Source organism: Engystomops pustulosus, chromosome 1, assembly GCF_040894005.1.
Source record: "Engystomops pustulosus chromosome 1, aEngPut4.maternal, whole genome shotgun sequence".
In the NCBI taxonomy this organism is placed as follows: Eukaryota; Metazoa; Chordata; class Amphibia; order Anura; family Leptodactylidae; genus Engystomops; species Engystomops pustulosus.
The window spans coordinates 92,787,826-92,804,180 of record NC_092411.1 but is presented as its reverse complement, the minus strand read 5'-3'; the positions used below and the strand labels follow the sequence as shown (position 1 = coordinate 92,804,180).

At 40.3% G+C, this 16,355-nt stretch overlaps 2 protein-coding genes across 5 annotated transcripts; one reads left to right on the top strand and one right to left on the bottom strand.

Annotated features, from left to right (window-relative positions):
* Nucleotides 1-148: 148 nt before the first annotated feature.
* On the bottom strand, nt 149-5,856 carry MMAB (metabolism of cobalamin associated B). 2 transcript variants are annotated; one of them, XM_072147399.1, is made up of 9 exons: nt 5,690-5,847; nt 4,652-4,713; nt 4,474-4,567; nt 2,004-2,061; nt 1,759-1,831; nt 1,480-1,577; nt 1,331-1,395; nt 991-1,050; nt 149-536 (listed from the first exon to the last, which is right to left on the bottom strand). In XM_072147399.1, the coding sequence occupies exons 1-9, from the start codon at nt 5,776-5,778 to the stop codon at nt 449-451; spliced, it is 687 nt and encodes a 228-aa protein (XP_072003500.1). In that variant the 5' UTR covers nt 5,779-5,847; the 3' UTR covers nt 149-448. The 2 variants fall into 2 exon arrangements, with proteins under 2 accessions (XP_072003500.1, XP_072003511.1); XM_072147410.1 differs by lacking the exon at nt 1,331-1,395 and having other exon boundaries at nt 5,690-5,856.
* A 102-nt stretch (nt 5,857-5,958) lies between these two features.
* Nucleotides 5,959-16,081, top strand: MVK (mevalonate kinase). 3 transcript variants are annotated; one of them, XM_072147373.1, is made up of 11 exons: nt 5,959-6,095; nt 7,721-7,806; nt 9,420-9,570; nt 10,086-10,230; nt 10,453-10,599; nt 10,680-10,783; nt 11,108-11,153; nt 12,432-12,522; nt 13,543-13,659; nt 13,942-14,095; nt 15,442-16,081. In XM_072147373.1, exons 2-11 carry the CDS (start codon nt 7,726-7,728, stop codon nt 15,591-15,593), a joined length of 1,188 nt encoding a protein of 395 aa, XP_072003474.1. In that variant the 5' UTR covers nt 5,959-6,095; nt 7,721-7,725; the 3' UTR covers nt 15,594-16,081. The 3 variants fall into 3 exon arrangements, with proteins under 3 accessions (XP_072003474.1, XP_072003464.1, XP_072003484.1); XM_072147363.1 differs by having other exon boundaries at nt 5,989-6,061; XM_072147383.1 differs by lacking the exon at nt 5,959-6,095 and adding an exon at nt 6,777-6,800.
* Nucleotides 16,082-16,355: the final 274 nt, after the last annotated feature.

Below are 16,355 nucleotides of genomic sequence, written 5' to 3'. Positions count from 1 at the left end.
GTATTGCTGCTCCCCTCCATCATTTTCCCCCAGAATGTTGTTACATGATAATCAAAAAGCGAGTGTTCAGGTTACAGATTGAATTTATGGTTTATATTCATTCATCATTTCATAAAAATGGAGAGGAAACAAAAGGCAACCACACTAATTCTATTAAATTTATTTTAATTTCCATTTGCAGTAACATTTTCATAATATGATAAACCATATTGGTGATCTTTCCCTGGAAAGAGCAGAGGTGCCCTTCTGCTTTCAGTTTGGGCACACAATGAAATTTTGATTTCTCAACACTCGCTGTAGGATGCCATCCTAAAAAGTCTGGGAAGTTTTAAGTGTTTTTAGCCATGGAAGAATAATACATTTGTCTTATGGAGCCTTAGGACATAGCCATGAGTGTATGGTCCCTCCACTGGACATGGCGTGGGTAATGATGATAAATCCAGCCTTTTCATGGGTTTATTCGGGTATAGATTGTTTCAGGCCTGCCTTCTGCCTTGGCTGCATATCTTGCCAGCGTAAAAAGGTAATCGCTCAACCTGTTAAACATTAGGATAATGGTATGAGGTGCAGTAAATTCCGGTAATAAAAAAAACACACCTATGGCTCTTTAAATGCAACAGAACAATACATTTAGAATAAAAAAAAATGTATAGCCCTGAGTGGATAATGGGTATTATGGTTGATTTGTATCTACAATGTTAGGAGATCTATAAGGGCTTCTATGCCAGTTTTCTTTTTCACAAGCCCTGAAATGAGCACAATCGCGATTACTATCCCCTTTCCTTCAGATCCACGCCAAGGGGTCGAGACCAGCGTTCCTGCAGACTCTCTACTGCCAGCGACCATTCAAGCTGGTTTGTACGCTGAGCAGCCGGGCCAGCAGATACGTCAGGAGGCAGGACCATCATGGTATGCCAAGACACAATAAATATACCCTGATGAATGTAAATTATATTGGCAATACTAAAGAGTTGACTTGTTCAGTTATACCTGTTCAAGTATTTTCCAACCCTGGAATCTGCCTCCCCTGTTTGTAGCAGCTTGAAAGTTCTGGAATAATTAACACAACATTAGTTAACTGTAGTGATAGACATCCCCTTTATCTCAGTTTTCTATATTTTAGAATGTCTGTCTGAAATAATGTGAAATCCAAACTTAGAAGCAAAAACCATTCCAGTCCTCTAGCGGCAACAAAAATGTGGGAAATGTTGAGTTAAATTTTAAATGCATTGTAGAGATTTTAAGTTTTAATTGAGGTCCATCCGGTTGGACCCCCCCCCCCCCCCATATCACATTCAGAAAGGATGTTTTATATAGAGAAAGCTCTTACACTCTCTCTGCTCTCCGACACACTGCACGGGCCACATGTAGTGATGCACTGGCCTTACCCCCAGACTGGAAGGAAAATATCGGTGGTTAGGATCACTAATATGTTGTACTTGTATGTCTTTTTAGAATGTGACTGTATGTGGCACATACAGGTAGGATAAAGCTGGTCAGTGGAGGAAGCTGAACTGTGTATTTATCGATCCACTGCTCCAACTCCTGGACAGAATCTTCATTAAACGATGTATTCACTGTTGAAAGATAATTGCCAAACCATTAGGTAATAAAGAGTCAATATGCAAGTAGTAGATTATGAAGTATCACTTGTGTTGATATTATATTTGGAACCTTTGATACAGATCTAAGTATAGCTCCCATCAGTTCAGCTTGTGACGTGTATGTGAATAAGACTTTCAAGATTGGAAAATGTACCTTTATGGCTTTCTCTAGCAGAGGACAGCGGTGTTGCAATATTTGAGCCAATATCTTGCAGCCTGCACTGTATCTATATAAGGAAATTTTCTGTTAACCAAAAGGCAATGGTACAGCAAACTTGGAGCTCAAGGGTGGAATACTGGTTTCATCTACAAAATGCACCATCTCCATAGTTTGATATGTTTATCTAAACGAGAATCAACAAATCAAAGTCTGGCTTGCATAATATAATCAAAAAATACCTTCTCAAGTTCTGCGACACATTGGAGATTTGCATCTAGACAAAATTCTTTAGCCAGCCTGAAAATAAACCATAAATAATTTGTCAGTAAATGCATTTCCTTGTCATTTTGCTTGTCCTATCTATCATGCTATACATGTACTTTCAAGGGGTTTTTAGAATCTGCTTCATTTCCGTAACGTCAGCTCACCGCTGCAAGCATTGATGGCGTTTTGAGCGGTGAGCTATATCTCGCCGACATAAGCAGTGAGAGCTGGAGATGTGTTGCCTCGTCTCAGTTCTCACTGCGCATGCGTCCTACGCCCGGCATTTTGCTAGGCACTGAAAAGATACACAAACTCTATAGTGAGATTACTGTTATGGGGTTTTGGAACATGTGATAACCATGAAATGAGTTGGTGACACGTTCCCTTTAATTGTCCTTAGAATGTAGATACAAAAACATCTTCACATACATGTAAATGCACATGTTCAAGAAAACACCCCACTAAAGACCTTTATGAATCTAACATAAGCCAAAAGCTTCCAATCTGTCAGTTGGCATTTATTTTCAATGTACAGGCAGTACCCAACTTAAGGACACCTGACTTATAGAGGATTCCAAGTTACAGATGGATCTCTGGATGCTGAGAATATACTGTACTTTAGTCCTAGGCTACAATTATCACCTGTAAAAATTATCAAAATTATTTCTTAGGAGTTACATACAAATTCAACTTCAAGGAAATGTACCACCATTAAACATAAATTCTAAGCTAAGAAGACTTGTCCTGGTGATTCTTCTGTTGATTAAGCTTGAAGTTGCTGCGCAATGTGAGTACATACTGCATGCGCAGGATATACAGCTTATGTCACCTTCTCTCAGGGGGAGGGAAGAGGAGGTGATAAACTTCTCAAAAAAGCATGAATGATTATTGGTAGACCCACAGCCTGGGGCCACGGTGACAGATAGCAACCTAAGCCCAATTTGCATATTTTTAAATAGCCTAATAGTGGTGACTCTGAGCTTAAAGGGTTTGCCTATGAAAGAAAGTTCTCAAATTTTAATCCCCTAATGATGTTTACACAATAAAGATCATTTCAACCCCTTACTTCTCAATATTACTTTTACAGTTTTAGCTATTTTAGTTCCTATACAGGGAATCTCTAAACAGACACTTAATGATCCCTCTGTGCTATGAGATGCTGTGTGCTGGCACTGTGCTTAGATTATCACGGTACAGAGTATCTGACACACCAAAAGAGAGATGATGAGATCCATAAGATGGATATAAAACACAATGACACTCTTAGCACTGCTAACTCACCTATAGCACACAGTCAGCTCTGCTACATAACTCCCTCCCAGATAAAGACCTTATCTTGCCTGTAACTTGTAGAGTAAGCCTCTGCACACTGCTGCTTGCAGGCAGGAATTGTCTGTGTGAGTTGGTCTTGTAATGCAGGGGGATGGGCTTGAGGCAGAGACAAGAGAATCTATTCAAGAGAAGAATCCGACTATAGCCAGAAGATTTACGGTTGGATCCCGGGGGAACCAATATTGTCAAAACCAAGACTGATGGAGACCGCTTGTAATAATAACCTGCGAAATGCTGTGTTTTTGTTAATAACTAGAGAATTAGACTGTTATTTTGCTATCCTAAGTATATTTAAGAATCTTGCCTTTGTTGGAATACCCCTTTAATCAAAAAATGAATTAGTATAACCAGTCACAGTAGGACAATTAAGTCTCCTCAGCTTAAAATTGATGTTTAATTATGGTGCACTTTCTTAAACTCCTTAGTGCTCCGCGCCTCATGGACACGACCATTATGGGAGCCGTGATCTGGACATAAAATTTGCAGCCAGATCGTGGCCCCCATCGAAGTCTATGACACCTGGTCACAGTGTGGTGAGCACACGATGTCACACTACACGGTGGCCACTCTACTTTCTATGGAGAGGGGTGAAGAACACTCATCCATCCTCTCTCTCCTCTGCATCCGGCTGTGTGCTCCCTCAGGTTACGAGCCATCTTTGCAGCTATAGGAAAAATATGATCTTGTACAGGTATGAGACCCCTTGCACACAAAATATGTGGCCTTTGTGACAAGAGGATTTCCTTGGAGTCTGAGCCATATTGTTGCAAAAACAGGCCGTACGTCATCCATTTTTGCCAATTTGCAAAAAAACAGAGGGGTGGCAAATGATGGAAGAAGCTTGTTTTAACCCTTTGGAGTGTCACGATTGTGTTATCTAGCAACTGATCCACAAATACAGACCTGCTGAGTTGTGCCTCAGGGGCGCTAGGCTCAGACAAATGGGGCGAGGAATCCTCAGCTGTGTATATGATCCCAAAGCAATACATGGAGCTGTGAGACAGGCTCAGAAATAATGACCGTATCACCAGCGGATAAAACAATAGTGTGCACGAGGGCTAATATACATCTGACTTACTTTTCAGCTGCTGTAAATGTTCCATCACAACTTACCCTATGGCAGAGGTCAGTTCATCTGTAGTTCCCAATGCTTCAAATACTAGGTTATCTTTAGGTCTCCTTTCCCCTGTGTATGTACTGGAGTAGCCTAAAGAATAGCACAATATATTACTCTATTGTTACAAGGCTCGGCAATTAAATCTAATATCTCATTGAAATTTCATAAGGAGACCTTTATCGCCTGTTTTTGTGTAGATCTTTGGGATCTTCTCTGCCTTATTACCTTTTGGGGCGCTAAAAGAATACAAATCAGAAGAGATGGGAATTATTACTGGATGAATATGCTGCAGATTATGAAGTGACAGCATGAAATGGCAGATTTCACACATCCTCAATGGATGTCACAATTGCCAGAATTTTGTAATAAACATGTCCCCAATACACAGCATCTAATAGCGTATATGTATACCATACTAAAATATATTATCTATGTGGGTGTCCTGACTTGCAGAAGCCTAGAATCAGCCATAAGGAAAGAGACACAGAGAATTTGTAGGGAGACTCCCCCATTGTCAAGTAGCCAGAAACTTTGCTTAGGAAAGTTCTTCTAGATTCTCCCTATGTCCAGGTCTCCGAGCTTGCACTTCAATTATTTCCTTATTACTCTCATTTCCTAAAAAGCTAAAACTTCTACTTTTTCCATAACTTAATTTTGGAATAAACCTTCAATTGCTTATATTTTTTGTAAAGCACCGGCATGTGAAAGATTAAAAAGCTCACGCCATGGATATTGGGATTTGTTTGAACATTTTGAACCAGTTGCCTTATATTAGGGCACCAGACAGCCATGGCGGACCAACCAAATTTGCCATAGCCCCCGCAAGTATCACAGCTGATTGCTAGGCTGGGTCAGTGTTGTGCCAGAATTTCGGATAAGGTCAGAACCTCATAGTAATTCCAGCACATCACACACAATGCGCCTATATTAATCAGCTCCTATGGCAGTAGTCAGCCTGGGATGTCCCACCCGGATACTTCATCCCAGGGATCCAGCAGTCAGTTATCGGGAATCTTTATTATTGTGTCATATTCTTTCCCCAATAAGTTATGTCTTGCTGGTTGTGACAACCCTGGACAGTTCTCCAGAGCAGCGCTGTTTCTCGGGTTGTCCTCGTTACCTGCGGCACTTGTAACACAGTATCCTGGCTGTATGGAAGCTCCGACAATCATGCAGATGCACCACATACACGTGCCATGCACCGGGTCTCACCTCCCCTCCGCGCCCTCACTACTATACAGACGCCCTGCCCGGGTCACACCACGCACGGCTCTCCGCAATAACAAGCGAGCGACTGCCATCACTCCACGTCCCGCCCACACCTCGTCCCACGCTCTGGCGTGAATCCGATTGGTCAGTAAACTCTGCCTATGTCACATAGCCTACGCTTATTGGACAGGAGTTCTGCAATCGATTACCTGAGATTGGCGCGGCTGCTCAACGGGATTGGATGGGGTGTGTGGGTGTGGCTTCAGTGTAGTGGTGGAAACCGCGGAAGTCGAATGGCTGATGCGGATTGGTTGAGTGAGAGAGGGCGGGAGGAAAGTGATTGGAGAGGGATGACAGTGGCTTGTACATGCGTTGGTGAGTGTAGGACTAGAGTGACGGCTGGATACAGGTAATGTGTGCGTGTGGTTCTCCATGATAACGTATGTAAGGGACACATCTGCTTCCTAGCACAGCATCTGCACAGGTGGCTCATGATGTGGACGTACCCTTTTTTTCTTGGCAGATTACGCCCCGTTGTCAATTTATTCAGTAATTTCTTGGAGGAATAACAGAGGGTCAGCACAACACCAAGTCTCCAAAATTGTAATATGTCCCATAATAGCAGAGATGACAGATACTGTGCGGTACATTGGTTACTAACTTGGAGGCCAAACGTAATCAATAGAGGTTTTCTCCAAGTAAAGTATCTTTCTTCTGGGTTATATCCATTATAAGGGAATGCCCAGCACACTGGTCTTTATTTATGCATCAACCTCATTGGGATAAATGTCCCGATTTCTATAGTTATTAGGAATCTGCTTGCCAAGGAAAATATCACATTTTTAATATTTTGAAACTTTATGTTCTGTGATTCCTTATGGAAATGACTAAATTGACGACTTGGTGTTCCCCTCCTCAATGCAGCATCTCCCAGCACTCTGACCCTGTCCAATTCCATGTAACAAGCATTTGCCTATGCACCTACACACTGTAGAGCTGATGGGTGATCTTTATGTTCTCTTGGGTTTGTCTGCGTTACTCATTTGAGGATGTTATCATCCATAGGTTAATACTGCCCCATCTGAAGACATAGAGTGGACGTGGACACCCACATGTTAGTGTTGGGTCCCTTACTTGTACATATGGTGAAGGGCTGTGCTAGCTTAGTGCTGTGATCTTGGCATCCTTGGTATTGAAGTGCTTTGTTCTAACCTTACCCCCACCACTGATTGACAGCTATCTCTGTATGAATGATAAAGGGGATAATGCTGTCAGCCAGAAGCAGATGGGAAGGGTTTAGCCCCCTGTCCATGAATGCATAAACATAATACACTGGGTCAGATATACTAAAGCCCCTGCGCCTGTTTTCTGTTGGACTTTGCATGTTCTTTCATGTGCAAATTGCTTGCACATGTATTTAAGAAGTGTCCGTGACACATTTGTGTCACACTAGACTCTTTTGTGTCGCTGCTGCACTATACCCAACGTGACACAAAATTCTTCCCTAAAGGGGGCGTTCTGGTGCATAGTTGGATCATGTGTCATATTTATTATGGAAAGTCCAGCAGAAATGTGTCTCACACCCTATTTTAAGGTGCACCCAAAAAACATTGGTGCAATCTGTCAGGGCAGTGCAGGGGTGCCAGATTCACGACGAACGTGCAACACCATTACTGAATCTGGCGCACCCTGCACACTACACATAGTGCAGTTTGCATTGTTTTTGGTAAATTTGGCCCATGAAGTATATTATCTTCCACTTTATGGCTTAAAGGAACACCTGTGTAAAAGCTAATTCATTTAATATTGCATGGCGCAGGACTCATTTTCATTAATTTCCTAGAACCTTGCTAGAACCTAGAGTCATGCTTCTCCCCTCAGGCCCTGCACAAGGTATAATTCAATGAATCCGCTGTGACTGGAGTGTTCCTTTAAGACATGACTGAATACAGTAAAATCCAGAAGAACCAAGGTAGATGGTTGTGAGCCAGAATCTCCTGTGCTATAACACTGACTGCAATCTTCTTATTACAGGATCAATGATGGTGGATAGAGAACTGTTTGTGTCTGCTCCAGGGAAAGTCATATTACATGGAGAGCATGCCGTGGTACATGGAAAGGTATTGTATAATGTCACACTGGTCTCTGTATGTAAACCCATGAAATCATTAAAATCGTATATCAATATTTACCTTATTTACGTATTTACACATCAATGATTTTCGCCTGTATGCTGTTTTACGCACAAAGCACAATTGCTTTGTGTTTTAAAACCTACATTTAAACCTACACACAAAATTTCACTTGTGCAGTGATGGGACCTTTGAACATGCAGAGAGAAAATCAATGTTAGGCCCTTTGCACTCAGCCCACTGCAGGAGTGAAGAGGGGTGAGCACTCCTCACCCATTCTCTCTCCATAGGAACATGAGAGGCCAAGGTCATGGTGCGGTGAGGCACTGTGCTCACCACACAGTGACTGGTTACCATAGACCCCTATGGGGCTGTGTTACTGTCACTAATTGTGTGGCCGTATCAAAGGCCCCCATTTGGCTTGTGCACAGGGCCTTAAACAGGATAAAATATAGATGTGAATTTGGCCTAATCCTGCAGAAGATTTATACTGTAGTTCTCATGGCAGCCCCAGGGTTCGATCAAGGACTCCAGGGCCAGGGCTGCCCAATGTCATTGCCGGTCCTGTAAGCTTTCCTGAAACGGTTAAATCTGCAGCAGTAAATTGACTTAAAGGGATTGTCCACTTTCAGCAAATATTTGATATGGTTTGTGTAAGGAAACGTTTTTTCCAATATACTTTCCGTATCAATTCCTCACAGTTTTTTACATCTCTGCTTGCTGTCATTCTAAAGGAGGCTTCTTTGTTTACTTTCAATGGATATATATATCTGTCCATGTGATGTGATGGAAAGGTGCACAAACCGTTATTATCACAGAGAGTAATAGGAGTTGTGTGGTAATAACCGCTCATGCACCTCCATCACATGACATGGACAGATTTCTATTCACTGGAAGTAAAATAGAAGCTTTTGTAGCAGGACAGCAAGCAGAGATCTAGAAAACTGTGAGGAATTGATTCATAAGGTATATGACTTTTTCTTACACAAACCATATCAAATATTTGCTGAAAGTGGACAACCCCTTTAAATAACCTAACGTTTTGGCAAACCCAGGTGACGTGCAGAAAAGTGCCTAACATTGATACAGATCTGAAAATGTAATTATTTTTTTTTTTTTGCAACTTTTTATCAATTTTCATGTTTTTTCCCCTTTAATAAATGCAAAATATATCACTCATATTTTTCAACTAATATGAAGTACAAAATGTTGTGAAAAAACTATCTCAAAATAGAATGGGCTGGAAAAAGTGGTGCTCGCTTTCCTGTGGCTTCCTGGTGCTTCAATGACTAATTGACACCTGAGACTTGGTCGGAAGTTTCAATGGTCACAGGAGAGGAAACAGGAGAGGAAAATCTGACCAGTCTCATTGATGTCACTGACTTGCCACAGAGCCACGTTACTTCTTGCACTTCCAGCCCAGCCATAGGTGTTGCCATCAGAGAATTGCGCAGCAGTAACGGAGTGCTATAGAGAAGATATACTTTTTTTTTTTTTTCTAGCCTCCCGTTTCTGTCAGTTATATTGCAAAACCCTACCTTGTACATACAAATACCTACCTTGTCCATGATAATATCTAAGCATTGTGTTTCCATGTGTAGGTGGCTTTGGCGGTAGGTTTAAACTTAAGAACATTCCTTAGGCTGAGGCCTGGCAAAGATAATAGCACAGTGGAAATTAACCTACCAAATATTGGGACGAAGTTGACCTGGAAAATCTCTGACCTTCAGGCCTTGGTACCATCATTCCATAGTAAGTTTTATACTACTCCCCGTTTTAGGACACATTAAGATTTTTACATGGGCTTTTGTGGATTGGCTGCACCTTAAAACGTCCAATATGTCATTAAAGGAAATCTAACACCAGGATAAAGGATTGTAGACCAAGCACACTGACATACTGGTGTGTGCCCCCTCTGTCAGGATCCGCTCTTCTTTTAGCTTCTTACACCCTTGTTTAAAAAAAAAAAAGGCAAATTATGCAAATGAGCCTGAGAGGCTCATTTGACACCTATGGAACCTGTAGCCCCTCAGACTCATTTGCATATTTCTAGAAGCCCTTTTTTGTAAAAAACAGGGTGTAAGAAGCTAAACTAAAAAGCAGATCCTGCTAGAGGGGGCACACACCTGTGTGCTTGGTTTACAATCCTTCATCCTGGTGGTAGATGTCCTTTAATGAACACTGTGATTGTGCACAGGAGTCATGAGAATTCATTTTATCAGATTTATGTGCAGCCTGTAAGTTACTTTTACTTTCTTGTGTTTTAGATTCTCCAGAAAGTAAACCTCTAGGTCCGAGCCCAGAACAGTTAGATTTTCTTAAGACATTTGCAGGTTTTTCGAATGGAACCACAGATACTGAGAGTCTTGCTGTACTTGCGTTCCTCTATCTTTACCTATCAATCTGTGGACAGTAAGTGTAAATCATAAGTAACTGGCTTTACTACTGGTTGTATGTGGATGTGTTCCATCAGAGTATCCGTCTATTTTGTATGTTGGCTTTCAATGCTGCAATTTATCATTTACCCCAAATCCTCTTTTTCCAACTTGTGCACATAACTATACTGCCTAAGTAGTTTACGTGTATTTAGCTGGATGGGCACATTTTCCCCCTAAACTGTTTTGGTTCACCTAGGGCATTGCCTAGTTTGGAGATAGTGGTTTGGTCTCAGCTGCCCACGGGTGCTGGTTTGGGATCCAGTGCTGCGTATTCTGTGAGTATTGCTGTTGCGTTACTAGCAACCTCCGGAAAGATTTCCATTCTAGCACAGGAAAATATAAGGTATGTAGATATAGTTACCGTCAACTATAAATTCTCTTAATAATTCTGTTTTACACCAAACATTGTGGCTGTTTTGGCAGGTGGACCCAGGCTGAGCTGACTCTCATTAATAGTTGGGCCTTTCAGGGTGAGAAGGTTATCCATGGGAACCCATCCGGAGTAGACAATGCTGTAGGGACATGGGGTAAGTAACTATTACCAAGTTTTATCATAATTATTGCCTAGATCATGAGATGGCGCTATCATCTTATATTTATGGTGGTGGCCTGGCTGAAATCATAGAAACGAGATCGATGGGGTAGTTGTATTTTTGCATGTTATCTTTTTTATTCATGAAAAACAAGTTACCTCGTCCTAACCTCTTTTCAAAAGACAGGGATATTTTACCATTTAATGTGTTATTTAACCTCTGAGATGATTAGTTTTAAACTTTTTGTAGTGTTGGTAAACTAATCGTGATGTGAACTGAATAAACAGGTCAATATAAGTTATTTTGTTTTCCTTTTAGGAGGTGCTTTACGGTTTCAGGCTGGTGAGATAAATCCAATCGAAAGGTACTTTTACAGTTCTTGCTTTAATTCTTCCTATTTGTTTTTATGAAAAGTAAGGAATCATTCTAATTTTTATTCTAGATGACTACTGGGTATTTTTGTCTTGTTGGATCAATTGGAGACACTGCAAACTTTGCGGCCGTATGTTGGTCCCCATAGAGGTCTATTACAGCTAGACATAGTGCAGCAAACACACTGTCGCGCTGCAGCGTGACAATGTAGAAAATGTAATACAAGCACACCAAACATTTTCTACATATGAAGTTGGACCCTTAATCTTCAAGTACCTGGCCATTTATTTGATGTGCACTAATACCTATTGAAATTTGCAGCGTGACAATGCTGGCCGGCGCAAAAGATAGCAGAAGTCCTATTTTCAGGCTGATTTGCAGCTTCCTATAGAAAGTTGACAGGTAATCAGCACTCTGAATCTGCGTGTAGCCTTAGAATATTATTCAATATGCCATGGGATATGGCTGATACAGCTATTTAGAAATGAATCAACACGTGGCTATTGGACAAAAAATTTCTGTTGTCTAAACCTTTGAGTCATTCTCCTCTCTGCAGTAGGTTTAAAGGAAATCTACCATTTGCATTTATGCATTATGAACCAAACATACCTTGAGAAGGCTGTAGATACACTGATGCAGAAACATAATGTTGTTTAATTCCCTGAACTGAGTGGTTTTTCAGAAAAACCACTATTATAACATATTGACATTGCTTCTGTGGCTGACTCAGATCTTCTCCTTACCCTAATTTTGCACGGCTTTAGCCTTGTCCTGCCTAGCATAAGCCGAGAATGCATCATCACTGTGTTGTCCCTGACAGGCAAAAGTAATCAATCACTGCATCATCCCCCAGTTGCTGTGCATGAGTCATCCAGCTCAGGTTGATTAGTCCTGTCTGGGCAGTACAGGCAGCACTTTAATGTACGGGAGCCAGACTGCATCCAGCTTTCCCAAGGTCCTGAATTTCAGAACTGTTTTTTGAGCAAAACCATTCGGTTAAGGGATTAAACAAGATATGTTTCTTCATCATTGTAGCTACAGCATTCTCAAGGTATGTTTGGTTCACAATGCATAAAAACAAATGGAAGATTTCCTTTAACATCGCAACAGATTTGCTTGGAATATTACTTTGAATTTTTATCTTAAGTTTTTATTACATAATCATTTAAAATATTTTGTTGTTTTTCTCCTTTCCAATTGTTGTTTTTTGCACAAAAATATAATTGATACCTCTTGAGTTTTTAACCTTTTTTTGTTCCTTTTTTTCAAGGGTGCCAGTACTGGAAATATTACTCACAAACACACGTGTTCCACGCAGCACAAAGACCCTTGTAGCAGGAGTAAAAGATAAGCTACTGAAGGTGCTTTCTTATTCTTTATTTGCCTATAAAGGTCTAGTTTTGAACTTTGTTATATCATAATTTTCTTTTCTCAAACTCAACGACTATTGTTATGTTTTATTAGGCCTTCCAACAAAATCTGTTTGCAACTGTTATAAATCACCTACAGACAGTGTCTTTAGTAAAAGAAATGTGAATGAACTGATAGTAGTCTTTTAATTGTTTGGAGCTCCTTCATGAAAAAAGTAGATATGCTGTTTATGAATAAGGAAGAAATATTGTGCTGTGCACAAGTTAAAATAGTCTCAACTGTCAAAATTAAAGGGAACCTGTCATCAGAATGTAACCTATCAAATGGATTCAAACTGTGTAAAGTCTCAGATACCAAGAGCTTAGTGCTAAGGTCAAGGATTTCAATCACAGCGCAGGGTGCACTTTGAGGCGAGGAGAGCTGGACTTCAGAGCTGAGCTTTGGACTTTGGTTATCTGTCACAAATAATTTGCATATAACTTTAACGTTATGTGACATTTGACCCTAAAAGGAACAATGGTTTGGAAGGTTTTACTCTGCTTGATGGAGTGCTGCAAGATGTTTATTAGGTGTTTCCATTTCAAGGACATCTACCATCACCTAGGTAGGGCACAAGCACTGAGACTTTCCATGCGAGCCGGAGTGCACCTGCACAAGAAAAGTCTCAGTGCATGTGCACAAGACTTAGACTGCTGGGTGTCATCAGCAGTAGCCTGAATGATATCTGGGCAGGACCGGCTCCAATTATAATATACAGGGTGTGAATAAATTAGCGGTCCTAAGTTTACTTTAAGCCTGAGCGCCTCTGGCTCTCTAGCATATGATCGATAAGTTTATATTTCATCAATAACAATTCTCTATAAAGTAATAAAACATGTTTTGTAAAGTGAAGAAGACTGCAGACCATTTTCCTCTCCATGAGTTAATAGAACTGTCTACATTACGGTGCATTGAATAGGTAAGTTATAGCATCATATTGTATCTTTACAGTATACATTGTCTTCTCCCAGTTTCCAGGTATCATGGAGCCGGTGCTTTCCTCTATAAATGCAATATCTGAAGAGTGTCAGCGTGTCTTACAAGCTGGAGTAGAGGGGCTTACTATAGAGCAGTATTCTGTATTGGAGGTAAGGTAATGTGACAGATGTCCTCCGGGGGGCAGTGTCGCACAGGTTTGGTAAATGATATAACATCTGGCGTGTGTGGTGTTCATGCCCTGTTGTATAGTTCTTCATATGGACTTTAGTGTTACCATAGAGCTGAGGTGTGGAGATTTGGTGTATTGGCTGTGCATTGTGTGTGTTGTAGATGAATCCAATTACTGCTGTCCTAGAGATATTTAATGACTAAATTGCTTATCTTTTTACTATATGATGTAAACAGCGGCTTGATTTTCTTTTTGTTTACAGGAATTAATTGACATAAATCAGCATCATTTGAATGTGATTGGGGTTGGTCACCCGTCACTCAACAGAGTGTGTCAGGCGACCACATCCCATGGTTTACATAGTAAGCTGACAGGAGCTGGAGGTGGTGGCTGTGCTATTACTTTACTCAGACCTGGTAAGCACCTTATTATTACTTATCGTGAATTGTATGTAGAGCTGAGAAAACACTTGTATAATAATACCTAGTATACTATATTCTGGCTGTTTTAACCCCTTCGAGATGCAGTCAGTTTGTATGTTAAGGCTCTGCCTCTTTTTTCTGGTGATCAGGCATGTATCACTTTATATGGTTATGACTTTTGCACACTTTAAGTTGCCAAAATGATTTTGAGATTGTACTTCATGTTAGTACAGGTGGTTCTCTACTTAAGGACACCCAACTTACAGACGAACCCCTCTGCCCCCAGTGACCTCTGGTGAAGCTCTCTGGAAGCTTTACTATTGTCCCAGACTGCAATGATCAGCTGTAAAGAGTTGGTAATGAAGTTTTAGTGATAATTCTTGGTCCCGTTACAGCAAAAAAATTTTGAAAATCTTATTGTCACTGTGGCAAAAAAAAAACCCCATTTGTCTGGAACTACAATTATAAAATATACAGTTCCAACTTACTTACAAATTCAACTTAAGGACAAACCTATGGACCCTATCTTGTATGTAGCCGGCGACTTCCTGTAGTAAACTTTGGTTGACATGTTTGGTGTTTTATTTATGAAAAAAACATTTTTAATCATTTTTAAAAAATAGTTTTCCCACCCAAAATAGTTACTAACATACATTTCCCATATCTCAACAGTTTACAAATAGAACACGGTTCATAATTGTTTTTTTTTTTTTGCGGCATTTAACTGATTAGACACCTGCAATCGGAGCCCGTGCCCACCTTGGGTATTACACTGGGGTGGTAACTGTTAGTTACAGCTGGCACCTCGTGTTTTATTTATTTATTCTCAAACTTTTTCTGGAAAAACCTTGCCTTTCTAGGAAGACTAGAAAACCTGTTTGTGGCTGGGCTAGGGTTGGCAAAATAAGTGTACTTTCGCACCTCTAGCTGATCTGTCAGTGCTGAGTACTAGCAGGACCGGTACAGCCACTGGAACAGGGAAATAACCCCCCAAAAAAGGTGTTTTCAAAAAGATGAATTTATTTTATGTCTATAATTGTTACAAACCCTTAATGAGTAAGGTGATAGAAAAAGTCAACAGGGGGGCTAGAGAGACCAGAATCTTTATATAGATGACAGAGGAGTGTGCCCTTCCCATTTTGTGAAGCCGTACAAATGTAATGGAAGGAGAAACAAAAAGATTGATATGTTTTATTAAACTGTGAAGAACCTGCAATGATCCACTACCATTGTGTTCTGCTAGGTGGCAGTATTACCCAGAAAATAGTAAAGTAACTGGTCTTTCATGGTGGAATCCGATTATGCTTCACTATACTAAATCCATGTGTCTCTCCTGTTAGACATTGAGCCCTCTGTTGTGGATGCAGTCAAACAAGAACTCTCAGCCTATGGATATCAGTGCTGGCGGACCAGTATTGGGGCTCCTGGTGTATCTTTACATTCTTCTTCAATGTTACCGGAAGACGTCACAAGATCTTTTAACAAAGCTTAAATTACACCAAAACATAAGCAATGTAAATACTGACAAGAAGATCACACTATTTCTGTGTCATTCAAGGCTTAAAAACAGGGTCTGTCTTATGCTCTTAACTTGTTCTAATGGTATAATTGTTTGCACTACTCTGGCTTTGGCGCTGACATCAAAGAACAATTAAAGATAATCACATTACAGAACTAAGATCCAGTAATAAGTTATTCAGGATCACTGTGATCAAGAAGAAATCCTAATGATGAGTATATCCAGACCAGGACATCTGTTGATGATGTGACTCTGCTTGGGCTCTGTGTGTCTCTGTTAGCTGGCATTGCTTGATATATTAAATATAAGGTACTTAATTCATTTCATTATGGAGGCCAACTAACATTGAACATTGTATTTTCTGTACAATAAGAAGCGTATTTTACTGTAAAATAATAATCTTTAGTTGTAACAATACAATAGAGATTTGTAGCTTTTTAAAAAAATAAATCTGACTTCTATGCTGCGTGTTGTCTGTTTCCAGTGGCCACTAGAAGAACTGTGATTATCTTTCTTGAGCACATAATAGAAAGTGTAACTAAATATCGGTATAAAATGAGTAACACAAGGTACAAAATTCACATAAAGCACAATTATCGCATATGAGCTCTAAAATGTTCCCACATTCCGAATATCTGTGTTCAAATATACAGCACAGTTGTCTGGCAAATATTTATTTATTTTAGGAATTATAAAAAGACAACATTTTGTCTTTGTAGCTGCCCAAAATTGATG